This window comes from Protopterus annectens, chromosome 1.part1 (genome assembly GCF_019279795.1).
Source record: "Protopterus annectens isolate FY-2018-M chromosome 1.part1, PAN1.0, whole genome shotgun sequence".
NCBI classification, from domain to species: Eukaryota; Metazoa; Chordata; order Ceratodontiformes; family Protopteridae; genus Protopterus; species Protopterus annectens.
This window is the reverse complement of record NC_056726.1, coordinates 1,036,067,770-1,036,091,848: the sequence shown is the minus strand read 5'-3', so window position 1 is coordinate 1,036,091,848 and position 24,079 is coordinate 1,036,067,770. Positions and strand designations below refer to the sequence as shown.

General features: G+C 44.2%; 1 protein-coding gene across 1 annotated transcript in view; it reads left to right on the top strand.

Annotated features, from left to right (window-relative positions):
* Positions 1-24,079, top strand: part of LOC122815307 (deleted in malignant brain tumors 1 protein-like) — a 567,314-nt gene that overhangs the window by 64,111 nt on the left and 479,124 nt on the right. The window contains 2 exon segments of the mRNA XM_044087692.1: positions 10,932-11,240; positions 20,189-20,203. Of these exon segments, the coding sequence (XP_043943627.1) occupies positions 10,932-11,240; positions 20,189-20,203 (324 nt within the window).

Genomic DNA, 24,079 nt, shown 5'->3' with positions numbered 1-24,079 from the left:
TGCCATGCATACCCCTGGTCAGTCCTACTACATCACAGCTGCAAGGATCCATAGGATTATATTGACCCCTACACTGCCATATGTACCCCTCATCTGTCTTACTACATCACAGCTATAAGGATGAATGAGATTACATTAACCCCTATCCTGCCACCTGTAACCCTAGTCCTTCCTTGTAGATCACAGTTTTAAGGATCCATGGGATTATAGTGACCCCTGCATTGGCATATATGCACCTGTTCAGTCTACTACACAAGAGCTGTAAGGATGAATGGGATTACATTAATGCCTACACTCCTCATGGACCCCTGGTGAGTCCTAGTACATCACAGCAGTAAGGATCCATGGGATTATAGTGAGCCCTACACTGCCATGTGTACCCCTGGTCAGTCCTACTACATCAGGGCTGTAAGGATCCATAGGATTATAGTAACCCCTACACTGCCATATGTACACCGAGGCAGTCCTACTACATCACAGCTGTAAGAATCCATGGGATTATAGTGACCCCTTTATTTCGTTGTGTATTCCTGGTCAGTCCTACTACATCACAACTGTACGAAAATGTGTAACTATATTGACGTCCACTCTGAAATGTGCATTCCTGGTCAGTCCTACTGTGTCACAGCTGTAAGGATCCATGGCATTATTATGACACCTACATTGCCATGTGTACCTGTAGTTAGTTGTACTGCATCACAGCTGTAAGGATCCATGGCATTATTATGACACCTACATTGCCATGTGTACCTGTAGTTAGTTGTACTGCATCACAGCTGTAAGGATCCATGGCATTAGTATGACACCTACATTGCCATGTGTACCTGTAGTTAGTTGTACTGCATCACAGCTGTAAGGATCCATGGCATTATTATGACACCTACATTGCCATGTGTACCTGTAGTTAGTTGTACTGCATCACAGCTGTAAGGATCCATGGCATTATTATGACCCCTACACTGCCATGTGTACCTGTAGTTAGTTGTACTACATCACAGCTGTAAGGATCCATGGGATTACAGTGATCCTTGCACTGTCATGTGTACCCCTGGTCAGTCTTACTAAATTACAGCTGTAAGCATCCATGGTATTAGAGTGACCCTCCTCACTGGCATGTGTACCCCTGGTCAGTCCTAGTGCATCACAGCTGTAATGATCCATGGGAGTATACTGACCCTACACTACCATGGATACCCCTAGTCAGTCCTACTATGACAGCTGTAAAGGTCCATGTTATTATAGTGATCCTACTCTGCCATGTGTACCCTGGTCTGTCCTACAAAATCACAACTGTAAGGATCCATGGGATTATAGTGACACCTACACTACCATGTATCCCCCTGGTCAGTCCTACTACATCACAGCTATAAGGATCCATATGTCCTACTATATCACAGCTGTAAGGATCCATAGGATTATAGTGACCCCCTACACTGTCATGTGTACCTGTGATGAGTTCTACTACATCTGAGCTGTAACAAATCATGGGATTATACTGACCCCTACAGTGCCATGTCTTCCTATAGGTAGCTCTACTACATCACAGCTGTAAGGATTCATGAGATTATTGTGAACCCTATACTGTCCTGTGTACCCCTAGACAGTCTTACTACATCAGACCTGTAATGATCCATAGGATTATAGTGAACCCTACACTGCCATGTATACCCCTGGTCAGTCCTACTGCATCACAGCTGTAAGGATCCATAGAATATAGTGCCACCTACAGTGCCATATGTACACCTCATCTGTCTTACTACATCACAGCTATAAGGATGCATGGGATTACATTAACCCCTACACTGCCATGTGCACCCTGGTCCTTTCTTGTAGATCACAGCTGTAAGGATCCATGAGATTATAGTGACTCTTGCATTGCCATATGTACCCCTGTTCAGGCCTACTACATCACAGCTGTAAGGATGAATGGGATTACATTAACTCCTACACTGCCACGTGTACCCCTGGTCAGTCATAGTACATCACAGCTGTGAGAATCCATGGGATTATAGTGATTCCTACACTGCCATGTGTACCCCTTGTCAGTCCTACTACATCAGGGCTATAAAAATCCATGGGATTATAGTAACCCCTACACTGCCATGTGTACACGTAGGCAGTCCTACTACATCATAGCTGTAAGAATCGATGGGATTATAGTGACCCCAACATTGCCTTGTGTACTCCTGGTTAGTCCTACTACATCACCTCTGTAAAGATCCATGGGATTACCCTGACCCCTACACTGCCAGTGTACCCCTCATCCATCCTACTACATCACAACTGTACAGAAACATGTGAATGTATGGACTTCCCCTATCAAATGTGTATCCCTGGTCAGTCCTACTGCATCACAGCTGTAAGGATACATGGGATTACAGTGATCCCTGCACTGCCATGTGTACCCCTGGTCAGTCCTACTAGATCACATCTGTAAGCATCAATGGTACCACGTGTACCCTTGGTCAGTCCTAGTGCATCACAGCTGTAACGATCCATGGGAGTATACTGACCCTACACTACCATGGGTACCCCTAGTCAGTCCTACTACATGACAGCTGTAAGGGTCCATGTTATTATAGTGACCCTACACTGCCATGTGTACCTCTGGTCTGTCCTACTACATCACAGCTGTAAGGATCCATGGGATTACAGTGACCCCTATACTGCCATGTGTACTCCTTGTCAGTCCTACTATATCACAGCTGTAACGATCCATGGAATTATGGTGATGCCTACACTACCATGTGTCCCCCTGGTCAGTACTACTACATCACAGCTATAAGGATCCATCAGTCCTACTATATCACAGCTGTAAGGATCCATGGGATTATTGTGACCCCTACACTGCCATGTGTAGCCCTAGGCAGTCTTACAACATCAGATCTGTAATGATCCATGGGATTATAGTGAACCCTACACTGCCATGTATACCCTGGCTCAGTCCTACTGCATCACAGCTGCAAGGATCCATAGAATTATAGTGACCCCTACACTGCCATATGTACCCCTCATCTGTCTTACTACATCACAGCTATAAGGATGAATGGGATTACATTAAACCCTACACTGCCACGTGTACCCCTGGCCCTTCTTTGTAGACCACAGCTGTAAGGATCCATGGGATTATAGTGACCCCTACATCACCTTGTCTCCTGGTCAGTCCTATTACATCACCTCTGTAAGGATTCATGGGATGTCAGTGATCCCTATACTGCCATGTGTGCCACTGATCAGTCGTACAGCATCACAGCTGTAAGGATTCATGGGACTGCCATCTGTACCTCTGGGCAGTCCTACTACATCAGAGCTGTAAGGATCCATGGGAGGTTAGCGACCCATACACTGCCATGTGTACCCCTAGTCAGACCTACTACATCACAACTGTAAGGATCCTTGGGAGTATAGTGACTTCCACATTCACATGTTTATCCCTGCTACATCACAGCTGTAAGGATCCATGGGATTATAGTGATCCCTACACTGCCCTATGTAATGCTAGGCAGTCCGACTACATCACACATGTAAAGATTCATGGGATTATAGTGACCCCTGCATTGCCACGTGCACACCTGGTCAGTCCTGCTACATCACAGCTATAAGGTTACATGGGATTATAGTGACCCCCTACACTGCCATGTGTACTCTTGGTCAGTCCTACTATATCACAGCTGTAAGGAAACTTGGGATTATAGTGGCCCCTACACTGCCACGTGTGCCCCTGGTCAGTCCTACTTTTTCACATCTGTAATGATCCATGGGATTACAGTGGCCCCTAAACTGCCATGTTTACCCTTCATTAGTCCTACTGCATTCCAGCTGTAAGGATCCTGACCCTTACACTGCCATATGTACCCCTGTTCAGTCCTACTACATTTTAGCTGTAAGGATCAATGGGATGACAGTGACCCTTACACTGCCATATGTAGCCCCGGTCAGTCCTAGTACATGACAGCTGTAACAATCCGTGGGATTACTGTGATCCTACATTACCAAGGGTACCCCTAGTTAGTCCTACTACATCACAGGTGTAAGGGTCTATGAGATTATAGTGACCCCTACACTGCCATGTGTACCCTTGGTTAGTCCTACTACATCACAGCTGTAAGGATCCAATGGATTTCAGTGATCGCTACACTCTCATGTGTACCCCTGGTCAGTCCTGTTACATCAGAGCTGTAAGGATCCATGGGAATACAGTGACCCAAATACTGCCATGTGTACCCCTGGCCAGTCCTACTACATCACAGCTGTAAGGATCCATGGAATTATAGTGACCCCAACATTGTCACAAGTACCTCTGGTCAGTCCTACTACATCACAGCTGTAAAAATCCACGGGATTATAGTGATCCCTACACTGCCATGTGCACCCTGGTCAGTCCTACTACATCACAGCTGTAAGGATCCATGGCATTATAGTAACCCCTACTTTGTCATGTGTACCTCTGGTAAGTCCTACTACATCACAGCTGTAAGGATCAATGGGATTATAGTGACACCTACATTGTCACGTGTACCCCTGGTCAGTCCTACTACATCACAGCTGTAAGGATCCATATGATTATAGGGAGCCCTATATTGTCACATGTACCTCTGGTCAGTCCTACTACATCACAGCTGTAAGGATCCATGGGATTATAGTGACTCTGCATTGCCATGTTTACCTCTGGTCAGTCCTTCTACATCACAGCTGTAAAGATCCATGAGATTATAGTGAGCCCTACACTGCCATGTGTTCTCTAGTCAGTGCTGCTACATCACAGATTTAAGGATCCGTAGGATTATAGTGACCCCTACACTATGTGTACCCCTGGGCAATCCAACTATATCTAAATTCCCAATGAAGCCTATAAAGGAATCTAGGTTCAGTCACTTTTTTGATGAAGAAGGATTTGGAACTGGATTTGTTTTTAGAAATAAAATTCTTTACTTGAAGGTATTGATCTAAATACTTGTACTCTTGACAATCCTGTGTTGGAATTTCAGTTTGACCTTATGCATACTCCCTGTATATAATCTGGCTGAATTGGGGATAACAGAGTCCCCTCCCACGAGTGACCTTTGATTGTTTCTTTTTAAGATCCATAGGATTGCAGTGACTTGTAGACTCACATTTATACATTTAGTCAGTCCTGTCATGTCAGACATATTAGGATCTATGGTTTCACAGTGACACCCTCACTCCCATGTTTATATTCATTCTACTACATCAGAACTGTTAGGTTCCGTGTGCTATGACACTGACATTCACGCTCCTATGCATACCACTATCCTATCACAGTGCATTAGGTTTAGTAGGATCCTCTTCAGAAAAAAGCCTGGCACTGTACATGCTGCCACTGCTGAAGTGTTCTTGGCCATAAGTAATGTTTCTAAAAATCACATCAGAAGAGTGATCAGATTCAGTCACTATGAGATTCAGTGGCTACATGGAAAATAAAACTAACTTGTAAATAATGCAGGGTACCACCCCAACAGGTTTGGGGTTGGCATAATAGTTAGTGTATTTACCTCAGAGACAGAAGGTATAGGGTTTGATTTTCACCTTTGAAAGAGAAATTAGCTAGGCTTAAAATGGCTCACAAGGGCAGTTAGCCTAGTTCTTACTTATGAACCTCCTCATTATTAAGTGTGATGAATGCTAGATCTCATAAAAACTGAGATTAGTGTAAGCCACTGTGGGAGAGTCACTGACTTCTAATGTTGATCCACGAGAGTCAGTGATAATCAGAATTATCCCCCCAGCTTCACTTTATGAAGCTCACTGAACATTAAATAAGTGACCATTTGATAAATATATACTGTTACATTCTGCAATAAGGCATATATTGCACACCAGAGCTATGCTGTTAATGCAAAATGTTAAGAAGACGTCCTTTTCTTTTTACTTTTTTGGTAATTGCCTGTTATTAAGTTATTTACCAATATATCTATCTTTTCATTTTATAACAATATGTAATGTTATCAAGCTGTTTGTACAAGTATAAACTTATAAATTATAATTTTTATTACATGCTAGTTCCCTTTGCTTTATTCTAATGACCACATACAACATATTTTAGCTGTATTTCTCTCATAAAGTTTGAGTACTGTAATTCCAAGACTAATGTTCAATACTTTTCTGATTAATACTCACAATTTCTATCACAATAAAGTAGTCAAAATACAAACATTTCTCTCAACATAGACCAATGAAAAGGTCAACTACTCCATTCTACCAGCTATACACACAGACACATACATATCTATATCTATATATATATATATATATAAATATATATATATATCTATATATATATATATATATATATATATAAATATATATATATATATATATATATATATATATATATATATATATATATATATATATATATATATATATATATGGGTCTATCTGAGTTCATCGACATTTTAAAATACCGAAAACGGATTAACCGACACGAGAATGTCAAAAGTCACGCCACCGACGCCAGAAGATCGAGGCAGAAGACCGACGGAGGAAGACACCGACGCTGAGAAGCTGCGATGGGGTAAGGATATGTAAGTCTGCGGTAGTGACGGACGATAGGGTCAGTAAGGTAAGTGTGCGATGCTGGTGTTTAGTAGGGGTAGGGGTGGGATAAGTGAGTTAGGGTTAGGCTGGGTTAGGTGAGTGTGCGAGTAAGGTAAGTGTGCGATGTTGGTGTTTTGTAGGGTAGGGTGGGATAAGTGAGTTAGGGTTAGGGGTTAGGTGAGTGTGAGTAAGGTAAGTTTGATGTTGGTGTTTTGTAGGGTAGGGGTGGGATAAGTGAGTTAGGGTTAGGCGGGTTAGGTGAGTGTGCGATAGTGACGGACCTTAGGGTAAGGGTTTGGGTCAGGGTTGTGGATAGTTGTGTATGTATGGGTTAGTGTTTGTTTGTCAGGATTTTGGTGTGCTTGTGTTGTGTGTGTGAGTGTTGGATAGGGGATGTGTTTTGTTTGTTGGTATGTTGTGTCGGGTGTATGCGATGTCGTGTTTGTGAACTGTCGATCTTCTGGTGTCGGTTAAATGAGTTTCGTTGTTTTGGTGTCGGTTAATTCGTTTTCAGTATTTTAAATTGTCGATGAACTCAGATAGATCCCTATATATATATATATATATATATATATATATATATATATATATATATATATAGGTTCATAGGTTCATAGGTTCATACTAGGCTATCTGCCCTAGGGCATTTATAAGCCTAGCCTAGAGTTTTGTGGCTTCCGCCACCCCTTTAGTTTGAAGGGTACTATGCCCATTATTTTGCTGTGCCTCTGTCAAGCAGTGACACTGAGGTTATCCCTGGGGTATACCTGCGATCTCTCATCCATTGGTCAAGATTTCTCTTGAACAAAGCCAGCGAGGTGCTCTGCCTCACATGTACCGGGATTTTGTTCCACAGCATAGGGAGTCTCTGGGTGATGAATCTGTCCCTCCAGCATGTCCTATTAATAGCCGTGTTGAGGTTTAAGTCTCTTGCCCTTGTAGGTTTGATGGATTTAGATTTTTTGAGGTGAAGCATGTTCATTAATTTTGGGTTGGACATGGCCTTGTATGTCAGGCACAGGTCACCTCTGAGCAGACAGTAAGCGACTGAATAGAGCTGGAGTTCCTTCAGTCAGGCAGCATAAGACATATATTTGAGACCCTTTATCCTTTTGGTGAGGAACTTTTGGGGCCTTTCCAATTGCTGCAGGTGTCGGGTCAGATACATTCCGAATGGGGCATTGTACTCAATCATTGGTCTGATGAGTGATGAGTACAGGGGAACGATGACCTCCCTTGATCTAGATGTGAATCCCTTCATGATCAGGTGGGCAATGTAGAAGGTCTTCCTAACTACTTTGGCAACGTGAGTGTCAAACGAAAGGTTACTGTCATCCTGGTTCCCCAGATCCCTGATAACCTCTTCTGTGCTTAGTGGATTGCCACCTATATGGTAACTAGGGGAAACCTTGTTTTACCCGAAGGGTATGACTATGCATTTTTTAGCATTTAACTTTAGGCCATGGCTCTGGCACCAGTTATCCATTTCTATGAGACCCTTCTGAAGGATGTCTGTGTCAGATGGGTTTTCAACTATGCTGCCCAGTTTGCAGTCATCTGCAAACTTTGTCAGCCATAATCCTCCTGTGTTTGCTTGTACTTCTGAAAAGTAGATGCCGAACAAAAGTGGGCCCAGGACTGAGCCCTGTGGGACACCACTTGTGACAGGCTTGGAGTCTGACATGGTGCCAGCAACTCTGACCCTGTGGGTTCTGTCACTTAGCCAGTTTGCAACCCATCTTGTGACGTATGGGTTTACATTTAAGCTGGTGAGTTTTTCAATGATACCCGAGTGGGGTATTGTGTCGAAAGCCTTTGCCAGGTCAAGGTAGGCTGTGTGGACTGCCTTGCCCTCGTCAATGGCCTTGGTGACTGTTTCAAAAAAGTCAACCAAGTTTAAAAGGCATGATCTGCCCTTGACAAAGCCAAACTGGGTTGGATCCAAAGTCTGCAAGTCCCCTATGTCTTTATTTATGAGTTCCATTATGATCCTCTCCATAGCTTTGCAGACCAGGCTTGTCAAGCTGATGGGACGGCAGTTTCCGGGGTCGGTGGAGGCACCTCCTTTGTGAAGTGGGACCACCGTTGCCGTACGCCACTCCTTGGGTACGTATCCTGAGGTGAGGCTAAGATTAAACAGCTGCCCTAACTGTGGGTTTAATTCCTCATTGAGTTCGTGGAGCACACAACCGGGGACACCATCTGGTCCCATGGATGCTGTGTTTTTCACCTTGGAGAGAGCAGTTCTCACCTGAGCATTTGAGATGTTTGGGGGGCTACAATCCTCTGGTATAGATATCTCTCCTTTTGGGTGGGGAGGGGGGGGGGATTTGCACTGAACCTGTCAGCCAGTATGTTGGCAATGTCTGTAGGTTCAGTGATTTTTACATCATTTTGAACTAATTCTGAGCATATCTGGGAGTTTCCTCCCAGGTTTCTAACATAGCTAAAAAAGGCCTTATGATTGTCTTTTGAGTCCTTAGCAATTTTTCTCTCAAAATTTGCCTTGGATGATTTTATGAGAGATCTCAGTTTTTTACTTATAATGATCAAGGGTGTCTTCCCTTTTACGGATTTTGCTCTATCTTGTAGTAGCTTCTTCCTTTTGTTGTAGAGCTTGTTTATGGCTGGGGTCCACCAGACTGGACGCTTGCCTTTGGTACAAAGAGTCTTTGTTTTGTTTGGGATTGCCTGATCCATGCAGTCCTGGAGGTGCTGGTAGAAGGCATTTGTAAGTGATTCAGCAGTTTGAGTAATGGTTTCCGCTGGCTCGGGGGCCTTGAAAGAGACCACACCAGTCTTTAGAAGTGTGAAGTCAGCTTTTGAGAAGTTCTTCACTGTGGTCTTTTTTATCTGGGGTGGGGGCAGGATGTGGACTTCCAGTGAGATTAGATTATGATCTGATCTCACCAATGATGGGTATACTTCTGGTGTTGAACATTGTGACCCCATGTTCGTGATGATGAGATCTAGTATGTTTTCTCCTCTTGTGGGGATGGTGACTAGTTGTTCCATGGCATTTGAGTTTATGAACTCTAGGAACCTTTGGGCTAGAGTGTTGGGGCTTGAGTAGTGATTCCAGACTATATTTGGATAGTTGAAATCACCCAGTATGATGGTGTTTGGAGATACATTTATCCCCTCCAGTGTTTTCAGGAAAGCTGTGTGAGGTTCCTGAGTTTGAGAGGGTGGCCTGTAACATGCTACAAACTGCAGAGCAGTCTTGCCTATGGTTAATTGCACCTGGATGGTCTCCGATGCATCATGCGTTGCCACCAACCTTGAGGTGAGGGTGTCCTTGATGAATATGGACACCCCCCCTCCTTTCTTGGTGTTGTCTGGATTTTGGGGCCGGAACGCATGATATGAGGTAAAACCTGATAGTGCCAGGGTGCTCTCAGGAGCCTTGAACCAGGTTTCAGTCACAGCACAGACATCGATGTTCTCCATATTGAGAAGGGCTTTGAGTGCGTGCATCTTGAGGTTGAGACTTCTGGCATTGAGCAGCATTACCCTTAGTTTTCTTCCTTTTTTGTGTTCTAGGGTGGTAGGTTTAGAATTTGAGCCTTGCCTGAAAAAGGCACAATGGGGGTGGCAAGGGCCTTAGCCAAAATCCGGAAGCCCAGGGGTGACAGGTGCAAGCCGTCCCTTGAAAAGCAGCGTGGCTTGTCCAGCATGTCATCCCAGGCAGACAGACATTGGATCCCCCTTGAATGACACCATAGTTTAAGCCAATTATTAAAGCTGAGCAGATATATATATATCTGTGTGTGTGTGTGAGTGTGTGAGTGTGTGTGTGTGTGTGTGTGTGTGTGTGTGTGTGTGTGTGTGCCTGCACACACACACACACATATATATATATTTATATATGTATATATATATATATATATATATATATATATATATATATATATATATATATATATAGATAGATATATATATATATAGCTATACAGATATAAACACAGATATATGCTAAATCAGAAAATCAGAGATGCCTACATCATGGTAAATGAAGAATCACCAAGGATATTCTGTAATCTTGGTCTTTAAATGCAAAAGCCAGAAAATGCACACTAGTGATTGCATACCAGTCAGTAGTTTATTTTTAAGCCTGGTGGCATGATGTCTGAATAAAAGACTTATCTGACTCCAATGAAAGCTTTCCTGCTCCTTTATCCAGAGTAAAATAATTGTAATATGGTTGCTGCATAAATCTCAATTATTATTAATACTTTTTGTTTGTTTCTTGACAGATTGACACAGATTTGTACTTTTCAAGAAATAGGCATTCAAATTCCAAATGTAGTTGGGTAATGATGACTATACATACTGGTTTCAAAGATTTTCATACATTTTCTTTTTTGTTTCAGTGGAACTACGGTTAGTAAATGGCTCTAATTCGTGTGCTGGCAGAGTGGAGATCTATCATGACAATGAATGGGGCACAGTGTGTGATGATAACTGGGGAATGGATGAAGCTACTGTGGTCTGTAAACAGATAGGATGTGGAGATGCTGTTTCAGCTCCAGGAAATGCTTATTATGGAAAAGGAACTGGACCAATAATGCTGGATGAAGTCACCTGCCTGGGATTTCCTTTTCCACTGAAGTACTGCTATTCCAGGGGATGGAAGGTGCATGACTGCAGCCATGGTGAAGATGCTGGAGTTAAGTGCAAAGGTATTTTTGTGGAATGTCTTTTAAACTTCTACATTCACAGTCATTTTAACAACATTCACTTCATAGTTTTTACCGATGTGTAACTAACCTGTAGTGAGGCATGAAGAAAGGTTTTATTTCATGTTGCTGTTAAAAACTAATCATACAGCTTCAAATAAACCCTCTCTTCAAATGCTGTGCAACAAAATATACCTTTGTTCAGAGTCCTTTCTATTTACAAAGTAGAAATTGCTGAAATGCTAAAGAAAAACTGTTCTAGGTTATATCAGTCTTCATATTTTCATATCATAGTGGCTTATTGGGAGTAATCCACTGTCTGTACCTATCATAAAATAAAATTCTCATCACACTTTCATATGGCGCCACAGACCAGATTTAATTGAACTCGTTCACTGTTAAACAGGAACAGAGCATATGTTTCCAGTGACAAAATGCAACTCAAAAAAATATTTATAATGCAGTACAAGGAGCATTTTATTTTATGCGTCTATTCCCTACAAATAAAAATGTTAAACTGCTAGGGACAAATTAATTCACTAATTTACTTATTCATTCATTTATTTATTTATTGCAGTTTGTATACTGTGTAAGTACACTGCTCCACCAAGGCCTATGTCAAATAAAGGCAGGGTACAGACCAAGAAAGGGCAGGATTCACGATGGCTTGCACAGAGTCTAAGAGTAGTGTAAGGCTCCGTGCAGCCATCATGTCCGACGAGCGATCCACGAACAGCCTGTAGGGGCATGTAAGAGAGCTCCTAAAACGGCTCTTACAAGGACAGGGCTTGGATATGCAAATTACCTCACTTGCAGCCGAAAGGCATGCAAATGAGGAAATTTTGCGATCCAGGAAGCACAAACCTGTCCGTGTAAGAGCCGTGTTATCTGCAGAAATGTACTCAGTTGACAACTGAGTACCATTCTGCAAATAGCACAATGGAGCCTTGTCAGCTGCAAATAAAGGTTGCATATGTTCCAGGAAGCATGTCAATGGCCAAATATGTGGCCACTGGCAACATACCCCCATGTAAAATTAAAATAAAAATGTTTTTTTTTGTTTAAACATAGTGCAGCACCATGCAAATGGGCTGCGCTGTGAAAAACAGAAAAATAAAATTTAAAAACCACAAACATGGGTTTTATGCAAACCATGAATTGACAATGTAAGGGAATAGCAGGCTGAAAACAACAAGGCCACCGACTAGGGGTTGCTAAGGGGGGAAGCTCAGTGTAAGACATGTAACTAAGCATTAGTAGGTAATCCTATGTAAATGAGTGTTAGGATAGTGAATCGCACTTTTACATAGCAAATGAGCACAATCCCTGGAGTGTAGGAGTAGGATAAGGGGGAGTAACAGAGTAAGAGATAGGTGACATCACAGGGGGGTATGTATGAAAGAAATGCAGCTCAGTGGAGCAGAGTGGCATATGAAAGCTGTCAGTCACGCATCATGAAAAGAGATGTGTCAAGAAGTAGACATGGGAAAACCAAGAAATGGAAGGTGTACACTGTGGATAACACCAAAGTTTCTTGCTGGACGTGCATGCGTGCGTGTGTGCACTCGGAGGCCCGAGTAAGATAGGGTGCACGCGTTTAAGCTGGAGTAAGCACGTAGAAGCTTGTTTAAAGAGCTGTACACTCATTTGCGCTGGTGTACGCTCGTTTTAACCCGAATAAGCAAGTTTTAGTCCGTCTAAGCATGTGTGCGTGCGTGTTAGCTGCTGTGAGCATGTTTGCGCTTGTTTGTGCATCACACCCCCCCCCCCCCCGAGGAAACAGAAAGGAAAAGGGAAGCAGAAGAAATTGTAGGAAGCTACCAGGGAATACTAGCAGAGTTAACAGGTGAAAACAATCAGAAGCAGGCAATTACACAGGCAGAACAGTAGCCCAGCCCAACACTTAAAACGCTGTAAACAACAGTGCAGTATGTTTCTCTCAAGAGACACTGTAACACTGGAGTAAGCTATTAGAAGTGAAAACTGAAAAAGCTTCACTCAGACAAAAAATGCTAGGGGCTGCCATAGCTGTTATAAGGTGACATATGCAACATGCTGAGGGTGGTGACAATGCAAATGCTGCCAGACAACCCACAGTAAGGAGACGGAGAAGAGTGTACAGGCCCAGGGTCACCTACCAGGGGTTACATGAGCTGGAGATAGTGGAGCGCTATAGAGTGGACAGAGACCTCCTACAGCAAATTTTTGAGCTGTGCAGGCCACGCCTCACACACAAAACCAACAGAGGGGAACCCATCCCAATGGAAACCAAGGTATTTGTTGGCCTAAGAATACTAGCAACAGGTACCTTCCAGAGACCAACTGGTGATATGATGGGGATATCACAGGCATCAGCATCCAGGGTACTGCACCAGTTCCTGGATGCCATGTCAACACATGTCGCTGACCATGTATATTTCCCCAATTCCCGTGAGGTATTGGCCAGCAATATGCATCTCTTCCAGCAAATAGCAGAATACCCTGAGGTAGTGGGTGCAATAGACTGCACGCATATATGCATCAAAGCACCAGCCGGTGAGCGGGGTAGGGCCTACATTAACCGCAAGGGCTTCCCCTCCATCAACTGCCAGGTCATGTGTGATGCCCAGGGCATAATAATGAATGTGTGTGCTGGCTGCCCTGGAAGCTACCATGATTCTCATATCTGGCATCTGATGCAGCTGTACCAGACATTTGCCAATGGGGACATCCCACATGGTCACCTACTGGGGGATGCTGGCTATGCACTGGAGCTGTGGCTGATGACACCCATTAGAAACGCACACACACCTGAACAGAAATGCCATAATGAGACACACGCACAAACACGTAATGTAACTGAGCGTGTGTTTGGGCTGCTCAAGTCATGGTTCCAGTGCCTGGACACATCTGGTGGAGCCTTGCAGTACTCACCAACTACATGTACCCAAATTGTCATGGTATGTGCTATGCTACATAATATGATTCTGTGAAAACAGCTGCAACAGGACCAGCATAGGCCCGGGCCAAACAGCCCCCCACCATTGCCAAGGCCATCACAGGCAGAGCGTGACTCGGAGGAGGAACAACCTGAGCCTGCCCCAGTGGGCAGAAGGAGGAGTTCCCAGTATGCCTTGGCCTTGGCAAAGAGGCAACACATAGCACATACACTGGCTCAGTAGGAACCCTGGAAATGATACCTCTCTCTGACTCACACATATAGTAAAAGGTATGCCTAAGTTGACACAACCTGCTTTCAAACATGTACAGGGAGTGTAGTATGTGCATCCAACATAGGCAGCCCTGCAGCACCACCTGAGGCATGATTGCCATGTGTTAAGCAATGTAACACCATGTAGTATATGCAAACTTGATGCCCCTGACAAACATTCTACCCTCACCAAGCATGATGCCACAATATAAAGACAAGATGATCAATTACAACAATTGGCTTAAGTATTGCTGTTAGTCAGAGGGGATCCAGTGCCTGTCAGCCTGGGATGACAAGCTGAGCAAGACACGATGCTCCACCCACTAGGGATAGCTTGCACGTATCACCCCTGGCCTTTTGGATACTGGCAAAGGCTGTTGTCATGCCCATAGTGCCTTGAATAGGTAAGGCGCTCAAAACACAAACCCACCTCCATAGGTATCACAAGGGATAAGAAACTAGAAGTAATGCTACCCAATGCCAGAAGTCTAAACTGCAAGATGCATGCAGTCCAAACTCTCCTCAGCATGGAGAATGTTGATATCTGTGCAGTAACAGAAACCTGGTTCAAGGTTCACAAGAGCACCCTAACACTACCAGATTACACCTCATACCATGCTTTAAAGCCCCAAAACATGGAACAAACTACAAAAGGAGGGTGACTATCAATAATTGTCAAGGATAACCACACCCACAGGTTGGTGCCACAGCAAGAAGCAGCACGGACTATCCACAGGCAAGTAACAGTGGCTAAAACTGCCTCCCAGTTTGTAGCTTGCTACAGACCACCCTCCTAAATCCATGAACTGCACTTGGCCTACTTGAGAACACATAAAAATATGAAGGTCTCTCTAAACAACATTATATTGGGTGACTGCAACTACCCAAACATAGACTGGGAGCATTATTCTAGCTCCAACACCCTAGGCCAAAGGTTCCTAGAATTCATAAACCAAAATACTATGGAACAACTTACCACTCCCACAAGAGGGTAAGCATACTGGACGTGATAATCACCAACATGGGGACTCTATGCCCAAGATGAGAAGTGTATCCCTCACTGGTAAGATCAGACCATAGAGTAATCTCACTGGATATTCACATCCCGACCCCAGTCCCTGGCCAGAAAACCACAGTGAAAAACATGTGTAAGGCAAATTTTGCACTCCTCCAAACTGAGGTGGAATCCATTAAAGCCCTTGTGCCTGTGGAAAATATGGCCCAGACCGCAGAACCCTATATAAATGCATTCTATGAACACCTTCAGGAATGCATGGATTATGCAATCCCAAATAAAACCAAGACCCAATCCTCCAAATGCAGGCATCCGGCCTGGTGTACCCCAGCCATTACCAAACCATGCAAGAGAAGGAGGAAGCTACTACATGATTGAGCAAAACCAAAAAAGGGAAGTCATCTCTGATCAGTATTATGACAAAAAATTATAGCCACACATAAAATCCTCTAAGGCCAGCTACAAGATAAAAATTGCACAGGACACTAAGGATAATCACAAGGCTTTCTTAACTGATGGTAGGAACCTGGGTGGGAATTCACAGATATGCTCAGAATTAGTCCAAAATGACAAATAATACACTAAACCCACACACATTGCCAACATCCGACCTGACAGGTTCAGTGAAAAATCCCCCCCCCCACCAAAAGGCCAAATATCTATCCCAGTAGAGTGCTGGCCCCCTGACATTGCAAATGCTCAGGTAACAGCCAGAGTCTCCAAAGCAAAACACACAGCATCAATGGGACCAGATGGTGTCCTGGGCTGTGTCCAACATGAACTCCAAGAAGAAATGAACACCAAATAAAACTACTGCTCAATCTCAGCCTTACCACAGGATATGTACCCAAAGAGCAGTGTACAGCAACAGTGGTCCCTCTCCACAAAGGTGGTGACTGAATGGATACTGCAAACTATCACCCCAGAATCCTGACTAGCTTGGTCTGCAAAGCTATGGAAAGGCTCATCATGGTCCTCAGAAATAAAGATATTGGGGACCTACAGACACTGGACCCTACCCAGTGTGGCTTTCTTAAGGGCAGATCCTGCCCCTTAAACCTGGTTGAGTCATTTGAAACAGTCACCAAGGCCATTGATGAGGGGAAGGTGGTCCACACAGCCTATCTGGACCTTGCAAAAGCCTTCCATGCAATACCCCACTTGTTCATTATAGATAAGCTCACCAGCCTAAATATAAACCCCTATGTCAGTAGATGGGTTGCAAACCAGCTCAAGGACAGAACTGACATAGTCAGAAATGCTGCAGCCATGTCAGACTCCAAACCAGCTACAACTGGCATCCCACAAGGCTCGGTCCTGGGACCTCCCTTGTTTGGTATATATTTCTCAGAGGTACAGGCCATCATGGAAGGACTGTGTCTGAACAAGTTTGCAGATGACTACAAACTGGGCACCATATCTGACCCTCCAGCTGACACAAGCATCCTACAAAAGGGCCTCATAGAAACAGACAACTGGTGCCAGAGCCATGTCATCAAGCTAAATGCAGAAAAGTGTATAGTCATCCCCTTTGGAAAAACAGTAAGTGCCCACCAATTACCACATAGGTGTTAACTCATTAAGTACTTTAGAAGTAATAAGAGACCTGGGGACACAAGGTGATAGAAATCTTGCATTTGACAATTATGTGGACATAGTGGTTAGAGAAACATTTCATATACCCACCTAATCATGAAGGTATTTACATCTAGATCAGGGGAGGTCATCGTGCCTCTTCAGTCATCCTTAATCAGGCTCACAATTGAGCACAATGGCCCTTGTAGGATGTACCTTAGCAGACACCTCCAGCAACTGGAAAGACCCCAAAAGTACCTCACCAGGAGGATCAAAGGGCTCTAACAGATGCCATGTGTTGCCTGATTAAACAAACTGCAGCTCCACCCAGTGGCATACTGCCTGCCCAGAGGCGAAATGTGCCTGATGCATAAAGCCATGTCCAAGCTGGAATCTATGCACATGCTGCACCTTGTAAAATCTGAATGCCATTGAGCTATGCACATGAGAGACCTGAACCTCATCACTGACATAAATAGGACATGCTGTAGTGATTGATCCATAACCCAGAAGCTCCCTCCACTCTTGAGTAAACTCCCAGTCCAGGTTAGCCAGAGAGTCCCTCACTGACTCTCTTCAAGAGGAATCTTGATGAGTGGATGGGAGATTGTAGGTTTACCCTGGGTATCACTTTTAAGTCACTGTTAGACAGAGGCACAGTATACTAACCTTGAAAAATGGCATGGCAAACTCCAGTTAAAATGTGTGTTGAAGGACAAACGCACTCTCTGACTAGGATTAGAAATGGCCTAGGGCATACAGCCTAGTGTTTGTCAATGTCCACCCATGTTGCGGAATACACTACTAATGTTGGACAAGCCTGGTTTAAGTAGGCCATAGCTTAACAAAATGCAACATGGTCATATTTGCACAACTGGCCCTTAACCAGTCTGGTGTGCTCAGTATGAATATTTAAAGCAGTGATAGGACTGAAACCCAGGAAACTGTCCACCACAGTGAAAGGACTGAACCAGTACACTATACAATATTACAGTGTTTGGTCAGTATGAAAGAATGTTGACAAGTATATGCAAACTATCCCATGGAAACCCTGCAGGCACAGCATAATCCCTGTTGGGTTCAGACACAAAGCAGTTGGGCAGTAAGAACACAACATGACTTCCAACACACAACTATAAATGTCAAATATTGTTCAAGTTCACACACAACCACAAATGTGGTGGACCTCAGATCTCAACATATGGAAAGGTCACACTGGGCATGCTCACACACTTTGTTAAATGAGACATATGTCAGGCAACAAACCATGGAAAGCCTGAACTGGGCATGCTGACACACTTAGGCCATGTCTCAGTATAGCAGTTGGCCACACATATCTGGCATTTGTATGCGTTAAGCCAGGAACCTCCCACAATACAGCAATCTGCCCAGTGCACACAGTTAAATGACAACAGAGACATACGTAATATAGTGGAACCCTCTCATATTCAAACATCTTCCACAGATACACAAGTTGTTCATAGCAACAGGGAAAGCTATGGCAATAAAGACCTGCAAACAGTTTATCAGCAACAAATATTGTGCATCTGAAAATTAAACATATGGGTGTAGAGGTCAATACTAGGCTGCTTGCCCTAGGGAATACATAAGCCTAGCCAGAGTGTATTTGGCGTCGGCCTCCCCAGTACAGTAGCCTACTGTGCCTCTGCTAATGCATCTCTCTCAAGTGTCATAACATAGTTAGGTAGGGGTTTGAATCCTGCAAATGCTCAGTGTGTGTGTGTGTGTGTGTGTGTGTGTGTTTGTTGGGGGGGGGCAGGGTGTGTGCAATTCTCTTTGAAATAAATGGCCCTTTTGGCAACTGGAATAACACACTACATGATGTACATTCCTCTTTGTAAAGACTGATGATGTCAGCACCCTATAAGTATAGCAGGAGAAAGGAAGCCACCCAGTAATGTGAATAGTGCGCCCTGCTAATGCATCTCTCTCAAGTGTCATAGCATAGTTGGGTAGGGGTTTGAATCCTATAAATGCCATGTGTTTTTGTCACACAGTTTGTCAATGTGTGGTGGGTGTTGCGGGGGGCAGGGTGTGTGCAATTCTCTTTGAAATAAATGGCCCTTTTGGCAACTGGAATAACACACTACATGATGTACATTCCTCTTTGTAAAGACTGATGATGTCAGCACCCTATAAGTATAGCAGGAGAAAGGAAGCCACCCAGTAATGTGAATAGTGCGCCCTGCTAATGCATCTCTCTCAAGTGTCATAGCATAGTTGGGTAGGGGTTTGAATCCTATAAATGCCATGTGTTTTTGTCACACAGTTTGTCAATGTGTGGTGGGTGTTGCTTTTATTATTGTATGACATATAATTATAACAGTAATTTCAATGCACACATCAGGTATGTGTGTGCCACATAGAGATATGTACCTGTGACCTTAAATAGTTCCTATGTGTGAAGCCTGCCTCATGTGAATACAGTTGTTACCTGTGCCAGCATGTCCTGCAGATTCCCAGACTGTACGCCATACATGTATGTTGTTGACAATGCAGGCTACTGCAGTGATCTGTGTCCTAGGCCAACTGGATGACACACACTCATGAAAGCTGTGATATATTAATGTGGGTGAGGGCTCATGTCTAGAGTATATGTCACACATGTTATAACACAGCAAAGTCTGTGAGTATTGGACATCCAGTGTAGGTGTATGGCAACTGTTGCTGATATGCATAAAGACACCTTCTTGCTTAGGCGATACACCAAGGGACTGCACAATACCTTTGGAAATGTGAATATCACAGGATAGACAAGAAAACACTTGCCCATATGTACACACATTACCCGTTCTACATGATGGGTGCTGCCACCTACATGGTACTACAGGAATACTATGTTAAGTGCATGCTGATGACAAAGTTACAGTTGTGTTACAGTAATAGAGCATGGCTTGGACAACAGGTATCCATCTGTATGATACCCATGTGGTGGTCATGTGTGTCATGCGCAGAATGCATTGTAGGCCACTGTATACATTTCCAGTCATGGATTAACATATCGCTAGTGTGTTGGCATGCACGTGAGACTGCTATATGCCAAACAGCATTCTTCACAGGGATGTGTGTGGCTCAGTAAGAATGGCTACTGGTATACTGTAGTACTGCAAGGATATCACTGACACTGGGTTTCCTACATCTGTGTATCAGTTGAGGATACATCATGTAATAGGTTCATAGTTTCATACTAGGCAATCTGCCCTAGGGCAGTTATAAGCATAGCCAGACTGTGTTTGTCTTTTGCCACCCATGTTAAATGAATTTTGATATGGCCTTTTTCCAGGTTAGTATACTCAGCCTCTGTGTAACAGTGAAACAGAAGTGATACCCGGGGTAAACCTACAATCTCCCATCCACTCAGCAACATTCCTCTTGCAGAGAGTCATTAAGGGACTCTGCCTAACCTGGACTGTGATTTTATTCCAGAGTGAAGGGAGCCTATGGGTTATGAATCTGTCCCTCCAGCATGTCTTATTTATGTAAATGCTGAGGTGCAAGTGTCACGAGCACATAGCTCCATTGAATTTGGATTTTCTGAGGTGCAGCATGTCCATTAATTCCAGGTTGGACATGGTTCTATATGTCAGGCATCTGTTTGAGCCCTTTGATCCCCTTGGTGAGGTAGTTTTGTGGACTTTCCAGTTGCTGCAGGTCAGGTGTCTGGTAAGGTACACTACAAAAGGGGCATTGTACTCACTTATGGGCCTGATGAGGGATGACTAAAGAGGCACGATGACCTCCTGTGATCTAGCTGTGAATCCCTTCATGATTAGGTGGCCTATATAAACTGTCTGTGTAACCACTACAATCATGTGGTTGTCAAATGACAGTTTGCTATCAACTCGGGTCCCCAGGTCCCTAATCATGTGTATAGTACTTAATGGCTTACCACCTATGTGTTAATTTGTGGGCACTTAGGTTTTGCCAAAGGGGATGACTATACAGGTTTTGGCGTTTAGCTTGAGGCCATGGTTCTTGCACCAGCTGTCTGTTTCTATGAGGCCCTTTTGTAGGATGCTTCTGTTGGATGGTGAGTTGATTATGGCACACAGTTTGCAGTCATCTGCGAACCTGCTCAGCTTCAGTCCTTCTGTGTTGGCCTGTACCTCCGAGAAATATATACCAAACAAGAGAGGTCCCAGGACTGAACTCTGTGGGACGCCACTTGTAACCGGTTTGGAGTGTGACTTGGCTCCAGCAATTCTGACCATGTGTGTTCTGTCCATGAGCCAGTTTGCAATCCATCTAGTGACATAGGGGTTTATAATTATGCTGGTGAGCGTCTCTATAATGCCTGAGTGGGGTATTATATCGAAGGCTTTTGTGAGGTCCAGGTAGGCTGTGTTGAACACCTTCCCCTCATCACTGGCCTTGGTGACTGTTTCAAAGACATCAACCAGGTTTAAGAGTCAGGATGTGCCCTCAACAAAGCCAAATTGGGTAGGATCCAGTGTCTGCAGGTCCCCAGTAACTTTATTTATGAGGTCTATGATGATCCTTTCCATAGCTTTGCAGACCAAGCGAGTCAGGTGTACAGGGCAATAGTTTCCAGGATCTGTTGAGGCACCACCTTTGTGGAGAGGGATCACTTTTGCTGTACACCACTCCGTAGCTACATATCCTGTAGTAAGGCTGGGATTGAACAGTAGTTTTATGTTTGTGTTTAGTTCTTCTCGGAGTTCATGTAGGATGCAGCCTGGGACACTGTCTGCTCTCATTGATGCTGTGTTTCTGCTTTGGAGAGGGCGACTGAGCATCTCAGATGTCAGGGGGGCATCACTCTGCTGGGATATATATTTGCCCTTGTGGTGGGGAGGGGGGTGAGATGTTTGAGCTGAACTTGTCAGCAATGATGTTGGCAATGCATGTGGCTTAGGTGTATTCTTTGTCATTTAGGACAACTCCTGAGCATATCTGGGTGGGAATTCCCACCCAGATTCCTAACATAAATAAAGAAAGCCTTGTGATTATCCTTAGTGTCTTGTGCAATATTTCTTTTGAAGCTGGCCTTAGACGATTTTATGAGTGCCCGTAATTTTTGTCCAAAACTGATCAGAGATGCCTTCCCTTTGTGGGATATTGGACGATCATGTAGTAGCTTCCTCCTTCTATTGTTTTCTGTTATGTGGCTGGGGTCCACCAGAAAGGATGCCTGTTTTGGAGGATTGGGTCTTGGTTATATTTGGAATTGCATGATCTGTGCATTCCTGGAGGTGTTCATAGAATGCGTTTATAAAGCATTCAGCAGTGTGGGCCGTATTTTCCACAGGCCCAGGGGCTTTGAAGGATTCCACCTCTGTCTTGGTTTTGAGCTGTGTGGAATTTGCTTTACACAACTTTTTCACTGTGGTTTTCTGTGCAGGGGCTGCGGTTGGTATGTGAATATACAGTGAGATTACTCTATGGTGTCATCTTACCAGTGAGGGATACACTTCTGGTCTGGAGCATAGACTCCCCATGTTGGTGATGATCAGGTGCAGTATGTTTTCCCCTCTTGTGGGAGTGGTAACAAGTTGTTCCATAGCATTTGAGTTTATGAATTCTAGAAACCTTTGGCCTAGGGTGTTGGAGCTACAGTAATGCTCCCAGTCTATGTGTGGGTAGATGAAGTTGCCCAATATAATGTTGTTTGGAGACACCTTAATATATTCATGTGTTCTTAACTAGGCCAAGTGGGTTTCCTGGGTTTAGGAGGGTGGTCTGTAGCAGGCTGTGAACTGGAAGGCAGTTATACCCACTGTTAGTTGCACGTGGATAGTCTGTGATGCTTCATGCTGTGGCACCAACCTGAGGGTGTGGGTACCTTGACATTTATTGATACTCACCCTCCTTTCATAGTTAGTTCCATGTTTTGGGGCTGTAAAGTATGGTATGAGGTGTAACCTGGTAGTGCAGGGTGCTCTTGGGAGCCTTGAACCAGGTTTCTGTCACTGCACAGGTATCAACATTCTCCATGCTGAGTAGAGTTTGGACTGCATGCATCTTGCGGTTTATATGTCTGGCATTGAGGACCATTACTTCCATTTCCTTATCCCTTGTGCTACCTATGTAGGTGGGTTTCTGTTTTCAGCCTTACCACCAGAATGCAAAGATGTGCAGACATTACACTTTTGGAATTAACACTGGTGTATAAAAACTACAATGACAATCATACTGTTAATGCATCAGGCATGCTGGGATATACCCACAATGATATCATTACACTGTACTGTTAACAACATGATAATATTACTACAGTTCAATGTAGTCACCCTGTGCATCAGCACCATGCTATCCTGTTCCTGCATCAATGTTACAGATTGCAGGAGGTGGCACAGTTTCATCATATGCACAGGGTGTGTACTTGGTATGCCAGAGTCTGCCCTTGACACATCTCATTGACATGTATGCATGTGTGTGTTAGTGAGGGACAACAGTACAACATGGGGCAATGTTGATGCGGTGTGTGTGTGTGTGTGTGTGTGTGTGTGTGTTAGCCCTAGGTGTTAGCATTATGCATGTGTGTATGCATGCACACAGTTCCACCTCATGGCTGCCATATACAGGTGTTTGTGGACAGCCACAGACTGTACCTGCCAGGTCATACAGATCACTGTCTCTGGCCACGGACACGGTACCTGTGCCTGGTAGGGGTGCTACGAACAGTATCAGGTACTAAGCCAGACTGGGTACTGTCATCAGAAGCAGTTGGTTGATGACTGGACACATGTCCCTGCTGGGACTGTCCAGAGCCACGTGCACATGGTCTTCTAGGGTGGTCTGATGACAGCACAGACCCAGCATTGCTGGGGCTGGTACTGGCACTATGGGAGTGGCTGCGGGTTTGTTGTCATTTGTGACGACTGCCAGCTGCTGATGTTGCTGGCATATGTCCATGTTGACACCTCAACTGTCCTGCATTGCCCTGACTCATGGACATGTAGTTGTGGAACAGATCTAATGTGTCCCCCCAACGTCTGTCAATGACCTCGCTGACAGTACGGATGGCAGCCGCAGTGTCACGCATAGTGTCATTCATAGCAGTGTGATGTGCTCTAAGCT